The sequence below is a fragment of the Parasteatoda tepidariorum genome, chromosome 7 (genome assembly GCF_982258835.1).
Source record: "Parasteatoda tepidariorum strain Cologne lab strain chromosome 7, Ptep-v5.0, whole genome shotgun sequence".
NCBI classification, from domain to species: Eukaryota; Metazoa; Arthropoda; class Arachnida; order Araneae; family Theridiidae; genus Parasteatoda; species Parasteatoda tepidariorum.
The window spans coordinates 87,566,482-87,581,453 of NC_141761.1; the positions used below are offsets into that span (position 1 = coordinate 87,566,482).

The 14,972-nt window shown below is 30.7% G+C and overlaps 1 protein-coding gene across 9 annotated transcripts in view; it reads right to left on the reverse strand.

The window, feature by feature from the left end:
• LOC107439667 (uncharacterized) overlaps nucleotides 1-14,972 on the reverse strand; it is a 392,882-nt gene that overhangs the window by 140,881 nt on the left and 237,029 nt on the right. For 7 of the 9 annotated variants that reach the window (XM_087168215.1, XM_087168222.1, XM_087168218.1 and 4 more), the window contains 12 exons: nucleotides 14,503-14,646; nucleotides 14,298-14,388; nucleotides 13,382-13,550; nucleotides 12,424-12,610; nucleotides 8,466-8,597; nucleotides 8,229-8,320; nucleotides 7,521-7,606; nucleotides 5,975-6,173; nucleotides 5,734-5,892; nucleotides 5,306-5,435; nucleotides 3,242-3,547; nucleotides 522-665 (listed from right to left, as the gene is read on the reverse strand). In XM_087168215.1, the coding sequence (XP_087024341.1) occupies nucleotides 522-665; nucleotides 3,242-3,547; nucleotides 5,306-5,435; nucleotides 5,734-5,892; nucleotides 5,975-6,173; nucleotides 7,521-7,606; nucleotides 8,229-8,320; nucleotides 8,466-8,597; nucleotides 12,424-12,610; nucleotides 13,382-13,550; nucleotides 14,298-14,388; nucleotides 14,503-14,646 (1,839 nt within the window). The remainder of the gene's footprint in view (nucleotides 1-521; nucleotides 666-3,241; nucleotides 3,548-5,305; nucleotides 5,436-5,733; nucleotides 5,893-5,974; nucleotides 6,174-7,520; nucleotides 7,607-8,228; nucleotides 8,321-8,465; nucleotides 8,598-12,423; nucleotides 12,611-13,381; nucleotides 13,551-14,297; nucleotides 14,389-14,502; nucleotides 14,647-14,972) is intronic. The other 2 variants (XM_087168223.1, XM_087168217.1) reach the window with 1 other exon arrangement.

Below are 14,972 nucleotides of genomic sequence, written 5' to 3' on the forward strand. Positions count from 1 at the left end.
ACATTGTTTGAGGCATGCCAGAAACATGAGATTTTGAAGTTCAATTTAATTTTTTAAATATACAAAATAGTCGATGCTAGTAATAGGCTATTTTAGAATGCTAACAGCAATGCTAGTTATTAAAATTTAAATTTTTTTTTTTTAGTGTTATAGTATTAGATCTTAGAGCAAGGGACTGTGAATTGTCATATTTCGTGAGAATCACCCGTATAACAATAAATAAAACGAAAATAAAATTATATTTAAAGGTACGAAAACAATTACATAAGTTAGGAGATTCGTTTTGTACAGTTAAGGTAGTTATAAGGAATAAAAAATAAATCTAATTTTAGTATAGTATTCTCTTTTTAAAAAATCTAAAGAAATAAGAAAGATAACTTTAAAAAAATTAAACTAGAAACTAATTTAAAACAGTTTTTAATTAAATATTTTTTTTGTAACTATATAGTGTTTAGTATTAGGATTACTTCTTAACACATAAATTTGGTTTTTACTAGTAAGAAAGATGAAAGTTGAATTACCAGGAGATCCAGTGAATCGACATCGGAATACAGCAGGTTGACTTTCCTTAACCGTTGCATCTTTCAAAGGCTCCACACACTCAGGCGCTTTGACGCTTTTCTCTGTCTTTTTTGCCGCAGATGACTTGGGTTTAGTAGGTGCAGCTAAAAATCAAAATTAGAAAGGATATTTAAGTATGATTTTGAAGCATATAGTTCTTATCAAATTTGAGAATAATTTAGTGTGTAAAAATATGTAATCAAAATTATACACCGAAGAGCCATTACATTATGACCACCCTGCTAATAACATGCAGGACATGTAGGACACACCTTTAGCCCTCAAAACTGCTAGCACCCGCCGTAGTAGATTCCACAAGTTGCTGATAGATAGTCTGAGGTATCTTGTACCAAGCCCTCACCAACTGGTCCTGCAATTCCCTCACATTGCAAGGGGGTAGCGTGACAGCACGAATTTGGTTTTCCAAGTAGGACTACAAATGCTCTATTAGATTAAGATCAGGTGAATTTAGGGGCCAAGACATGAGCTGAAAATCACTGGAATGTTCCTCGAATCAATCCCTGACGATTCGACCCTTATGACATGGTGCATTATCCTGTTGGTAAACACCATCCCCCGCAGGAAAAACTGTTGCCATGAATGGGTGAACCTGGTCTGCAACTATGTTAAAGTAGCTTACAGACGTCAGGGATTGTTCTATGAGGATTATGGGTCCTAATGTGTCCCATGAAAACATTGTTCCCGGGCGAGAAACCATGAAAACCTGGGCGAGCCGATTATTATAGATAAAGAGTGTCATAATGTAATGACTCTTCGGTGTATATAATATAAACAAATTTTGCAAAAAAATTTATTTTATTCTCTCCTTAAAATCTTCAAATGAGTTTCATAATGTTTTTTTTTTCTCCCGGATAGTAATCCAATAAACTCTAAATGCTTTTTTTATTACGCAGTTTTTGTTTTCAGACAAAATTGAGAAAAAAACGCAACTTTTTCTCAAAATCTTTTCTTTTTCAATCCGTTTATTAACAAATTAGCAGTGGTAAATAAAATATTAAACAATATATTCCCGTTCTTTTATCACAAATTAAAAAAAAAATAAAAACGTAGTAATTTGACTCTATCATGTATTTCCAGAGATTTATAATACAACACGTTTTTATTATTAAAAAAATTTATACTGAAAATATTTCCAAAAATAAATAAATATAAGAGCAGTAACCATGATCAGGCTAAATAGTTTTAAAGTCATATGTAGAGAGTAAAAAAGTTCATTTGTTGACAAAAAGAATGATTATGCTTTGCCTTTATTTCTTGCTCCCAAGCTATAAATCTTCGACACTAATTTAAAGTATTCGTGTCATAGCGTCCATACATTTTGAATTTCGCTTTGCTAACAAAAGGCAAGTCATTTAAATTTACTCGTCTACTGTTCTTTGCCAAATGTATTTTAAACCTTCCCCCTCTCCAAAAAAATTCGCAGACATTGTACATTCATTCACCGAGCTCTTCGAAATTTAGAAAATTGGTAAAAATAAATAAATTTTGTGTAGTTGATAAAAATTAAACTGAGGTCTTTCTCTGAGAAATCTAATTTTTTTTTCCAAAAATTTTAAGATCTTTTGCCTATAAGGCATCTTCAATTACTTTAGTACCTCATGAAAAACTTCGTTTAATTTCAGAAGCGTTAAAAAAGCGCAAAATACACTATTAGACTTGATTCTATGAAACATATTCTAAATCTTTTCCACACTGATAAATAAAGTAGCGTCAAAACTACCAGAATATGATGAAATTTACAGTGTTTCTGGCACTATAGGAACACCAAAAAGCTCTATAACTTTTACCAAAGTGCTTTGGTAATGATTTTGGTAAAATTAACAATAAAATATAGTTCATAATGCAGGATAAAATTGGGTAATTTTATCCTGATTCTTTAGAGCATGGCATAAAAAACATTTATTTGGTTAAACTTACTTTTCAGTTTTCTATTTTTTACTCAATAAATAGTTTAAATACCGTATATTTTTGTTGTACTAATCTCTCTCTTTAGATAATTTTTGTACCAATTTTAATAGTTATCTTCGAAAATAATTCTTCTAGCTTCGTTAATTTTTTAATTTTTTTTCGCATCTTAATATTGATTTCCTACTTGTAGAATGATTTCTGCATGTTTTATATTTAATAAGAGTTTTAAAAATATAATCATATACTAAAAAGTAGGGTCAAAACTACCAGAACATGGTAAAAATTACCGTGATTCTTGCTCTGTTAGAACATCAAAAATATCGGTGATTTTTGCAGAAGCGCTAGGGTAATGGATAATTAACCATAAAACATGTTATAAAATTTGGTAAATCTGGTAAAAGTTCGCAATTTTATCATATTGCCTTAACGCTTATCATAAAAACCATTTATTCGGTTAAATTTACTATTCAGCATTGTATTTTTTACAAAATGTGTGGTTATATAAAAACTATAATTTTGAAAACCAAAATTTTCAGAGAAACCGTTACCATACGAAATAAATTTACCAAATGATTGATTCAAATACCGTATGTTTTGGTTTTACTAATCAGAATTATAGTTTCTTTTTACCAGAAATGTCATTTCCATACAGCATGGTAATTTTACTAGAATATTTTTCTTTCGTGGGAGAACTTTAATATATTCTTTTAGGAAAATATTTTAGAGCGACAAATTATGCAAAAACACTCACCTTGTACTTGAATGTTTGCTTGGCACCTCGCCTCTCCAACTTTATTGATTGCAACACATTCATATGCCCCAACATCCTCTTGAGTTGCTTCTAATACCATTAGTGTGTACTGATCTTCTTCTTCAATAGTTTTGTGTGTAATATCTTGTATTACTTTCTTTCCGTTTTTAAGCCAATAAACATCAAGGGGTTTTGAACCAGCAATCACAACATCCAGACGCACCAGCTGACCTACTTTAGCAGTTGAATCTTGAGCTGTCGTGACGAAACTTGGTGGTATAGCGCCTCTCACTTGTTCTTTTCGTTCTGAAGTAATTAAAAAATATATTTCAAAATACTGTGATGACAGATGACTGTTACAAAATGTTTGAAAATATATTTGTTTTTTTCGGGAAAAAAGCTATAATAATATTTAAAAATATTTAAGTAATAATTAAAGTTTATCTGTTTATTTAAAATCGAATAACACAGCTAAAAAATAAAATATAATTGAGTTTTAGTTTTTAATGAAATTTATTGGTGGAAGGAAGTTTTAAAAAAGATTTTTTAAATTAACCAGCCCATTCTCCTTTTGTCTAAGGTAAACAGTTTTGTTTTAAATATGTATTTTAAATTATTTTATGACTGTCTGCGTGTATTTCATTTAAAGGTTCTCTTCGAATCGAAGTGGGACGTTTTGGTTCCGTTAGCGTTCCTTTTCTTGCCATTTTTATTTTTCTCTTCAAGATATTGAAATTTTAAAAGTTTCACCAACTAGGCAAAAGATTTCAATATAATTATATTGATCCGTATTTCTATTTTAATTGTTTTTGGCTTAATAACATTTAAGCTTATTTTCACACATTTCCTTTTTATAAGGTAGGAATTATTTGAAAAGAGTTTCTAGAATGAGGAAGTGAAATTTACAAATCTCGATTTTTTTTCGTCATTGAAAATAATAAATAAATAATATAATAGAATATAAAAATTGTATTTAGGGCCATTGAAACATAACCATTGTAATAAAAAAAGTAAGAAATGTGATGGAATGTCTGCGTCAAAATACATGAATCAAATTAGTAACAGACTGAATGAGCACGGGCTTGAAAGCGCAATGAAACCGAAATGGCGTGACCGAAACAGTGGCCTGAAACAAAGTGACCGAAATATCATGGACCGCTTCAGACAGATGAAGGCTACTACTTCTTTCATATAAAACAGGGGTTTCCAACTTACATAAGGCCGGGGGTTGCAATTAAAAACACTAGTTAAATGGAAGGCCGCAGTTTTATCAAAATTTTATATAGGACTCTTCTATGTTTGAAGGAACATTAAATATTACTGTCAGATTTTTATCAAATTGTACAAAGAAAAATTGTGGAATTACAAATTAGAAAAAGAAGTAGATTTTAAAAAATATTTTATTGCATATTAAAAAAATTCTGGCCACAAAATTTACAAATGTAAATAATTTCGTCCAAAATGAGTAATTTCAAAAAGTTAAATCGGAGAATTTCTTCGAGAAAATTTCTGACACGCATATGCTAAATTATATTCTCAAAATACAAAAAAAGAGCAACATACACGATTATTTTTGTAATTGAATAAATAATTTCTTGGACGCAAAACCTGAGAAATAAATTTTTTTGCACCATTGGTATGTTAAATTTCACTGAAACGAAGAAATTAGGTTATTTTTTAACGAAGGAAAAGTATTTTAAGCCCATACAAAGTTTTACGAACAAAAAATGACAAATAATATACTTAAGTTCGCGGGCTGCCAGTTGGTAACCACTGATATAGACCAATAAAGAATTATATGAATATTGTTTCTTTATTAAGTTGACGTTTGTAATGATGCTTTGAGAGATTTTTTTTCATTAAAATGTATTTTGTTATAAATGTGTGTTGTTTTGCTTCCATTATCATTAATTAACATGTTTTTATTTGTAAAAATAGAGCTTATGGACAAAAAAAAATATCGATTCAAATACTGATAAAATACACGTACATGACTGAAACAACTGCGCAATTGGTAAATTTTAAGCAATAAAGAGTAAAAATCAAAAATTATTTCGAATTTACCTTCAACCACTAAGTTAGCTGAGCTCTTTGCTGTGCCTCCTCTATTTTCAGCTTTGACACTAAACACACCACTATCTTCTAGATATACTTCTTTGATGACTATAGTAGAGGTTGTCTCCGTGGTTTCAATCTAAAGAAAGAGCAAAATCAAAATCTTTATTTCAAGCAAAAAATCATTTCAGAAATTATTAAAAAAAGAAAAAAAACTTATAAGACAATCTATGTCAGTTTTGCCCTCATTATCTTTTGAATAAAAACAGCTGATTGATATATTTAACTTTTTTTAGAAATTACTTAACAGTTATTAAACAGTTAAGTAATAAAAAAACAGATAGACACATAAAAATAGAAAGGTAAATATGAAATAAATAGTTAGTTAATGAAAAGTGAATCGAAGCAGATAGATCATAAAAAAACGTATAAAATACCTGGAAATCTTGAGAATCTTTGATTGGGAAATTTTCTCTAAACCAAGTAATATGTGGAGTTGGAGATCCAGTAAATGTGCAAGTAAATTTGCCAGATTCTCCTTCAAATGCTCGGCAGGGTTCAATTTTCTTTGTGAACATTGGAGGTTTTGTCTCAGGCTAAAAATTTAAAAAAAGAATCACCAAAATATAACTTTAAATACGTATTTTGGTACTTTGATGAAAGTATTCTGAAACTTACAACTACTCCCATAACTTTGCGTTCTTTGGTTACAGCTTTGTGTTCCTGTTCTCTAGTTTCAGTAACAGTTTTATGTCTCGTTATTTCAAGATCTCCCTTGTGTTCTTTTTGTGTTTGTTTCTGCTTAGAAACGTGGACTTCTTTTCCATAAATAGAGCTTTCTTGTGGAGATGAGGGCATGTGTATTTTTTGTGAATCACTAAAAAAAGAACTTTGGATTATAAAGAGAATAAATACGCTCTACCTATAAAAGCTTTTTAACGAAATAAAGCATTGTAGCAATACTAAACATATGAATATATTTTTTAGTGTAATTGGTAGCTTCTAAGAACTTATTGATAAAGGTCATTATAAAAAATTTTGAAACTATTCCTTGAAACCCTCTTCGCTGCAACTGTTTTAGAATAACCACGAATTTATTTCCCCCCTAAAACTGTATCATTGAACATCAATCCCATTTATTCAAGTCTCCCAGGGACTTAATGCCGGTGGTGTTTATGCAAGGCACCACATAGTCTGTACCCCCTTGACTGTGAACCACAAAAAGGACCGTCCAGCATGGTGCCGAGAACACATGGGCAGAGAATGATTGGGGCAGGTTCTCTTCAGTTGTGAGTCATGATTCAGTCTGGAGGGCGATTCGAGACGTGTCATCGGGAGAGAACCCGTGAATCGATATAGGCCTTCTAACTTTGTCGAAAAGGACCACTATGGCTTGGTTTGATTTTGTACAGAGCAGGCATCGTAACAGGCGAGTATACAGACCCTCATGTGCTTGATAGAGGTATTTTGACATATCAGCAGTACAGGGACGAGATCTTTACCCCCATGTGAACTTTTCGATGGAGCATATGAACCAAATTTCATTTTTAACGCCCGCCAACACAGGATTGAGTTGATTTAAGAATACCTGCAATAGCAGGATATTCACCGATTGTAGTGTCCTGCGATGTCCCCTGACCTTTATCCCATCGAACATGTATAGGATTTCCTTGGACGGTCAACTGCAGCTCCAAGACTAGCTCCAACAACCATCGATGAGCTCAGGAGTGCTTTGGTGCACGAGTGGTTGCGGTTGCTAATGGGATTGATAAGTAAACTGGTAAACAGCATGAAACGCCGATGCGAGAGTTGTGAAGCAGTTAGCCCAATTTTGTTTTCCCATATATTGGTCTTATATCGGATGATATTACGACCTGGTTTGATTTTATTTGCTTTGTTAGTTTATTTTATGGCAAAAAAAACATTCGTCATGTCAGTTGTTTTTTCCAAGGTAGAATACTATAAAATTCCAAATGATATATTTAATTAGAAAAAGTGGTGCAATTAAACTAAATCTTTAATAAACAATTTTGAGAATTTAATAATTGTCACAGGAAAATCTTATAATCTTATATGTTATTCAAAATTTTTTAATTCGTTTATGAAATTTCAAGTAATATAATGAAAAGGAAAAATGAATAAAAATTCAAAATTCGTCTTCGCATGAACTCTTGCTAATTGATCAATGCAGCAATCTTTAAAAAATGCAGAAATGGGGATTTACATTTGAGCTTGGGCTTCATAGGTTTTAGCCATATATTGAGCTTGTGATAGTTCCTCTGAGCGTTTTTCTCCAGTTTTAGGATCAATCTGAAATAAATAGATATCTTTAAAATTTTGATAATTCCTCTACAAAATGAACAATATTATAGTGTATTTGCTTTTTTTATTCAATACATTCTGTTTTTAACATATTTTATTGGATATAAAAAGAGGAGTTGAAAGGATATAATAAAAAACAAATTTCAAGTGACTACTGATGAGCCGAGAACAATTAATCGTAACCACAACTTAAATTCACGTATTCTTGCTTTTAAAACAAATGTCTACATTTTGTAAGTACCTTAACGTAAGTTTAGAAAAGTCAATGAATAACAATGAATAACACTTAATGAATCACAAAGAATTTGTTTGTATACCGAAATTAGATAATTGAATGTAAACTTCGTAGATTTTAAACTAAGTTTTGTAAATTTCTCTGAGCAATGCATACAATGCATTCTCAGTACATGTAGCAAATTATTAATCACGATATAAAATGAAGAAATTCACAAAATATACAAAAATGAAAATTTAAACGTCTCAACTTATGAAGTATCAATGCGTTAAATGATTATATGAAGACGATTGCATGTTAAATGACCCTATGCTTTATTATTACACAATTTCAAAACGTATTATAAAAAATGAAAAAGTAATATTAGATACATACGTAAGTTGATGTAGTTTTATAGCGTTTTACATCTGGAATCAATTTTTTAGTATCTTCTTCTTCAAGCCTTTTAATTTGTTTGACATGATCTCCTGAAATTACGTCAAAGTATTAATACTATATATTAAACAAAAAATATGCATAGTAACTAACAAAATGCCTTTCTTAATGATAAAAATTACAAATGATTTCATTTATGCTATTTAATTATATTCACCATAATAATAATTTTTTTACCTTCCTCATCTTCTTGGGTCTTCCATACATCGATTTTAGTTCCACCTGGTGTGAGCTTTTCCTCAAACACCTTTTCTAATTCACATGCTGTTCGTACTTTTTGATATGATTTTATTTCAGCATCATACCAAGCTAAAATAGGTTACATAGTTAACATGTATATCTTTTAAAAGAATTTCCCAAAAAAAATTTCAGTCAAACCCCGCTATAGTGAACCTTCAAGGGACCAGAAATTTCGGTTCACTATAACCGGGAGATCACTATATCCATACCGCAAACAATTTTAACTTATGGTTCTGAACTCTTTCCTTTTATGACAGATTATTTAAATAAATGACCCGTAAAATGAAATACAAAAATGATTAAAAAACAATATGTAGTAACAAAAAATGTGTTAAATTTTATTTTTAATTACTCGTCCGCCTTGGGTACAAAACATTTAGAGATGGCCGTTATTTAGGGATTGGAAAACTGAGATAAAAAAAGCAAACAAAAAAAAATGCTTGTTGTTACATTCCACTCAATAGGTGGTTTTAAAAACCGGTATATGTATTATAACGCCTTGGCTGATAAGTTCCCGGTCTAATGAAGTAAACACAACTTTTTTTAGTAAAATTCAAATTTATTCATCAACATAGTCTCCTTTAAGAGATATACAATCACTCCATCGCCTCTCTAACATCTCTATACTCTTAAAAACAGAACCATCTTTGAACTCAAAATAGGCGGTTGTTTAGGCAATCACTTCCTCATTCGTGCTGAATCTCTTACCCGCTAGCATTTTTTTCAAGTCTGCAAACAAGTAGAAGTTACTAGGAGCCAAATCTGGTGAATAGGGGGTGTCTGAGACAACGTCAAATAGCTCTCGGAATCATCAATTCGTTGCTGTTTTTGGTCAACTGTTAGCACACGCGCCACCCACTTCGAAAGCAGCTTTCTCATAAACAAATGATCGTGCAAAATAAAGCCTATACGCTCTTTTGATATATTTAGAGTATCAGCTATGTCATGCAACTTCACTTTGCGGTTTTCTATAACAAGCAAAGTGAAGTTGCATGTAGCGTGGTGCATCTTCAACATTTGTTTAAAATCAGTAAACCAGTCAATAAAGGTCGATTTTCCTGGTGAAGAACCCGGATAACATTTATCGAGTCAAGCTTTAGTTTCTACCGTGTTTTTTTCCCATGAAATAAAAATGTTTAATAAGAACACGAAATTCTTTTTTACCCATTGCTTCAATAATATAAATTGGTGTTCGATTAAAATCACTGTAACTTTAAAATCAATCGGCAGATCGTTATAAAATTTTGACACCTTTATTTGAAGGTTAGGACTTGCTAAACAAAATACTAATTCTGCATTTAGGGCGCCATCTGTATGTCAGACCGGAAACTTATCAGCCGATGTGTTATGTAGAAATTTCAAAATTACCAGAAAATGAAGGGAAAAAGTCAGTCGAAGACAGAAAAAAAGTTTATAATATCCAACTTCCTCTCTTTTTTGGTTCACTCAATCCACAAAAAATAACATTAAATAACATTGCATAGCAAGGCATGGGAGTGAACGTTTCGTTCACTGTGTCCGGGAGTACACTATAAACCGTGTTCACTATAGCGTTGTTTGACTGTATATAAGTTTGATAATATTTGCACTTTGTTGAATTATAGCTTAAAGATAATAATTCAAAAAATTTTTCATATATATTAAATTTTTTTATTCGTTTAATAAAGACAAAAATGTTTTTAGGTTTCCTAAAATATGAGAATAATCGATTAATAATTTTAAGCAAATAAAGCATTAGAATTTAAAAAAAGTTAATCTTAGGCAAGTTAAGCATTAAAAAGCTTGAAAGATTAATACCTTTTGCTAATAAGGCAAAAAAACGTTTAATAGACATTAAATTTTAAGCAAAACATGCAAGCCATGCAACTCTAGCAAAAACACATTATTTCCAAAATTGAAAAAAAATAATTAGATAAATGAAGTATGCATATCGAGTGCAATATATGCTGCATACTGTCATTATGAATACTAGATGCTTAAATCTTCCGTATTTACAGACTTATATATAATTGGAAATCCGTGTTAAACACGAAGTAAAATATATATTCGTAAAAGGTAACGTATTAATTAACTGCTATAAAACATTGGAGAATCATTAACGAGAAGGGCGTGATTAAAAATATCAAAACCAATTTGATTGCGCAAAGAAACTGAGAAAATAGTAAAAGCGGTAATTGGAGACATTTTGAAGATGGTCTTTTGAAAACAGGAAGCGCTTTAAAGCAATCAAGCTGGTCTTTATTATTTTAATCCTGCTATTGTTTTTATCGGTTGGATATCGTATTTTTCATAAGATCCTTAAAGAAATATAATAAAGGTCATGATAACGGAGCACACTGTTTATCTTATAATAAATTTCAACTGCAATATTTCATTCTCATTAGTTAATTTAATTTCAAATTTTTACATTAATTTTGTCTCACCCAAAAGCACACAGTTAGAAATTTCTCAGTTAAAATGGTTAAATAACAATTTATTTAATTGTTATTTTACCACTTTCCAACAAAACAGTCAAATAACCATGAAAAAGATGGTACTCAACCGTAAATTCTGAGAAAAACCGGTTATTTACTACTATCCCCTAACACGAACGGGGATTCGATTCCCATCATTGACACCACAAAGTTTCCTCTAATCTCCAAAGCACATGAAGAGTTATCAGTATCCTGCACTCCCTAATTCGTGACCTTGGGATATTTAAACAGGCTACTCGCATTCACGCACAGATGACAGCCCCATAAAGCTGCTAAACTACCTGTCACGTTCAGTCTTTTTAACAATTTTGAAACGATACTAGTCGTAAATGGTTAAAAAAAACATATAATTTTGTATTCATGGATTTTTAACCATACAAGTTGTAAAAGGTTTTAAAACCGTAAAGGTAAAAATGTTCTTCACCGTAGACTTTACGGTTAATTAGATAAACAGACTGCTACAGGTTGTTTTGCCATAATTTTAGGGAGAATATTCTGACAGTGCATTGTTATTAAAACGAAAGGATAATATTTAGGCTGTTTATATAATAATTCAAAACAACTGAATATTAGAAAAATAATTTTATAAAAATTCGGCATCGTTATTAAAATTTTACAATTTTAATTTTACTATTTAAATTTTTTATTCAAAATAATGTGTTATTGTTAGAGTTTATTAATGCTGAGTAAGATAAAAAAGCCATACCTATTATTAGATATCTGCCCAGGTTTTAGAGATGCTGCAGTAGTTGTGTTTCCAGTTATGAAATGTAGTGTCAACGTAGCAAATCCATTGACACAAGATCAGTGGTTTATTTGATTAAAAAAATTATTGAGCGTAAAATCTTATTTGGTTAGTTTTGGCATTAGTTGAAAAGCTGTTTATTCAATATTAGAAAAATATTAAAAAACGCATGAGCATAATATTTTTAAATTAGTGAAGTTAAAAGCTCATGGTTTACTAATACGCATTGCTACAGGTCTGAGGCACATAATATAAATCATAACAATAAAATACATAAATTTGCAAAATTTTCAAAACAAAATCATACATTTATAAATTTTAATTTTTAAGACATGAAAAAAACCAATGCTTATAAATATAAAAAAAATTTCACTAAGAATATATTACATTATGTTTGTTATTAAAAATAAAAGATTAAAAATATAAAATCAAAAATCCTCTAATATACTTTTTTTTTAGTTTTCCAATTATAAACTCTAATTAAATTACATCAATAAAAAAATCTATCATTTATTTCTTCAATTATATTTTATTTTTAACGTAGAGATAAAATCTACCATTTTTAAATAAAATTTAAAAATCATCAATTTCAGATTTGAGGTAAGTTAACTTCGTTTTTAGTAGAAGCATAGCATGCTATTACTGCTGCTATTTATATTCTTTCAAATATACTTACGCCTAGGTGAATTTTTCAGAACTACCCTGTAATCATCATGCCTTGGTCTTACTTCCAATGTTGTCCAACAGTAAGCCTCACCCATGCCATTTCGTGCAAAAACTTCAACCTTGCCTTGGTCATACTGCCTGCTCTTAGGAATGTCCAAATGATATATTCCATCATAAGTCAATTTATAGCGAGATCCCTAGAAAAAATTATTTAAGTCAATTAAATTTTCTTAAGCGAGTTTAGAGTACAAACGAGTTTATAGTATAAAATTTATTCCAATCTAAATTTTGATTCGTTAAAAAAAAGTGGGATGCACCAAAAAGAATAAACAATTTCGTGTACACACAATTTTTTAAAAAATGGATATGTTCATGTTAAGTGATGTAAAATTAGAAAGATTCATTTTTGCTCCCATTAGATGAAATATAGCAATATAGAAGTATAATAAGGGAGTACGGACTACAATTATCATCATAACTGGTACAACAGCCCGGTTAGGCGTTTCCTAGAATTCCATAAATGACCCCATATTTTATCAACTAATTTAATTTGTCAAAACCTTCGATCTTGGCACTAATTAATGGAACAGTGACTGTTTAGATATTTATATTTTACCTTTACATAACGTATCACATGAACATATTGAACACAGCGAAGTTTTAATTACGTTTACAGAATTACAAAATCGCATCTACACTGTAAAAAATTCCGGATCAAACTACACTATAAAGTACCGGTGCATCGTCTGTAAAATCAGTACACAGTAGGCACAGTTGGCCTAGGCCCTCTATGGGCTGCTGAGTTTAGTTTAGATGTTTTGTTTCCATACATATTCTACTTAAAAATGTTTTTACGGTAAAAAGTACTGGAACTGTATGTGCCAGTACTTTTTACGTAATTTGGTCCAGTTACAGTCCTTATTTTCACGACACCAACTATAATTTCAACTGAAAAAAAAGAGACTTACTGGCCCGATAGTGTTGCCATTCAAAATCCACATGAGCCTTGGTCTGGGATTTCCAATTACACGACAACAGAACTTGGCCCATTCGCCTTCAGTTACGACTTGAGGTTCAGGTTTCATAATAAACATGGGACGGCAACGTTCAGGAGGAACTTCCTCTTCAGACACCACTCTGTAAATGTAATATTTAATAATTATACTTTTAAAGTACTTCTTAAAGCTGCAACATTCAGTCACAGCAACGAAAAACTAACACTGGTGAACAAATTTTTTTCGTCTAGTTTTGAATTAATTTTGTCTAACTCGGTTGTTGCAGTTTCAAATTCGAAATTAGTTTCATCCCTAAAGCTACAGAATTTTTAAAAACAATTTTAGTTCATTTTTGACAAAATGTACAAATTTGAGAAACGTTCAGGAATTCGCGTAAATGTTGTGACAAACTACTAAAAGATTTAGGACACATCATCAGGATTTATATTACATAGGAATCTGTTACTGGAAATGTCATCGTACCCAGCTACGGGTGCTTGTTTGTGATAAATAAAGAAGCGCCCCTAGCGTGCGTCATATGACGACATTTCTGAGCATTGGTTCTGATATAGTTGGAATCCTGATTATGCGACCTAATTCTCCTCGAAGTTTGTTACAACATTTATGTCACCCCCCGTTTTATATAATGCTTTTTAACTTGTACTCTTCGACTGAAAATAAACTAAAATTATACCTCGAAGACAGATTTCGGATTTAAAATCAGCTATGCGAAAGTATCTAAGATTTGTAACCTTATGCAACTGGAAACGAAAGAAAATATATTGTTCCCCAGTGTAATTTGTTAAAAAAAAGGGAACTAACAAAACACAATATAAGAAACACACGATAAGCATGATATAAGAAATACAATACCATAAAAAACAATTACCTTTGCCATGAAGCTTCCATCTCAGCAATTTTCTGAACGCCAGTCTCCATAGATTTTGGTAGTTGTGTTCTATATTCCAATAATCTTTGAGCTGTCAAATGAATACATGTTTATCAGTAAAGCTTTTTCAGAGAAATTAACTATTTAGAAATATGCTTTTAATAGAAAAAGTGTTTTAATTTCATTAAATATTGTACGGAAGTACCTTTGACTTTGAGGGTAGTTTTTGTTATGTCTTCACCGTAGTCGTTCACGGCACGTGCTGTATATTCACCAGAATCCTCAGTGTAAACGTACAAAACATCTAATGCGACAAAGCCGAAGTCATATGTTGTCTTAAAACGATGACCTATAATTAAAAACTAATATCAATAATTGGAACTAGGAATAAGTAAACAAAAACTACTTCAGTTTGATAGTTGCTCATCTATCATGATATGAAGAAAGTATTTCGATAATTAGGAAATTGAAGAACTTATGATTTGGTTAAAATATTTCCAAAATTTGCTTTAAAGAATGTTTTTAAAACGTTTAAGTTTTAAGAAAACGTTAACTGTTTCAGTTTCAAGAAGAAAGAAGTTATTTATAAACATTGTATAAAAATGTTTTTATTTTGGTTAAATAATAAAAATAGAGTAATATACAACCTCAAGTTCCAAGAAGTAGTGTTACAAG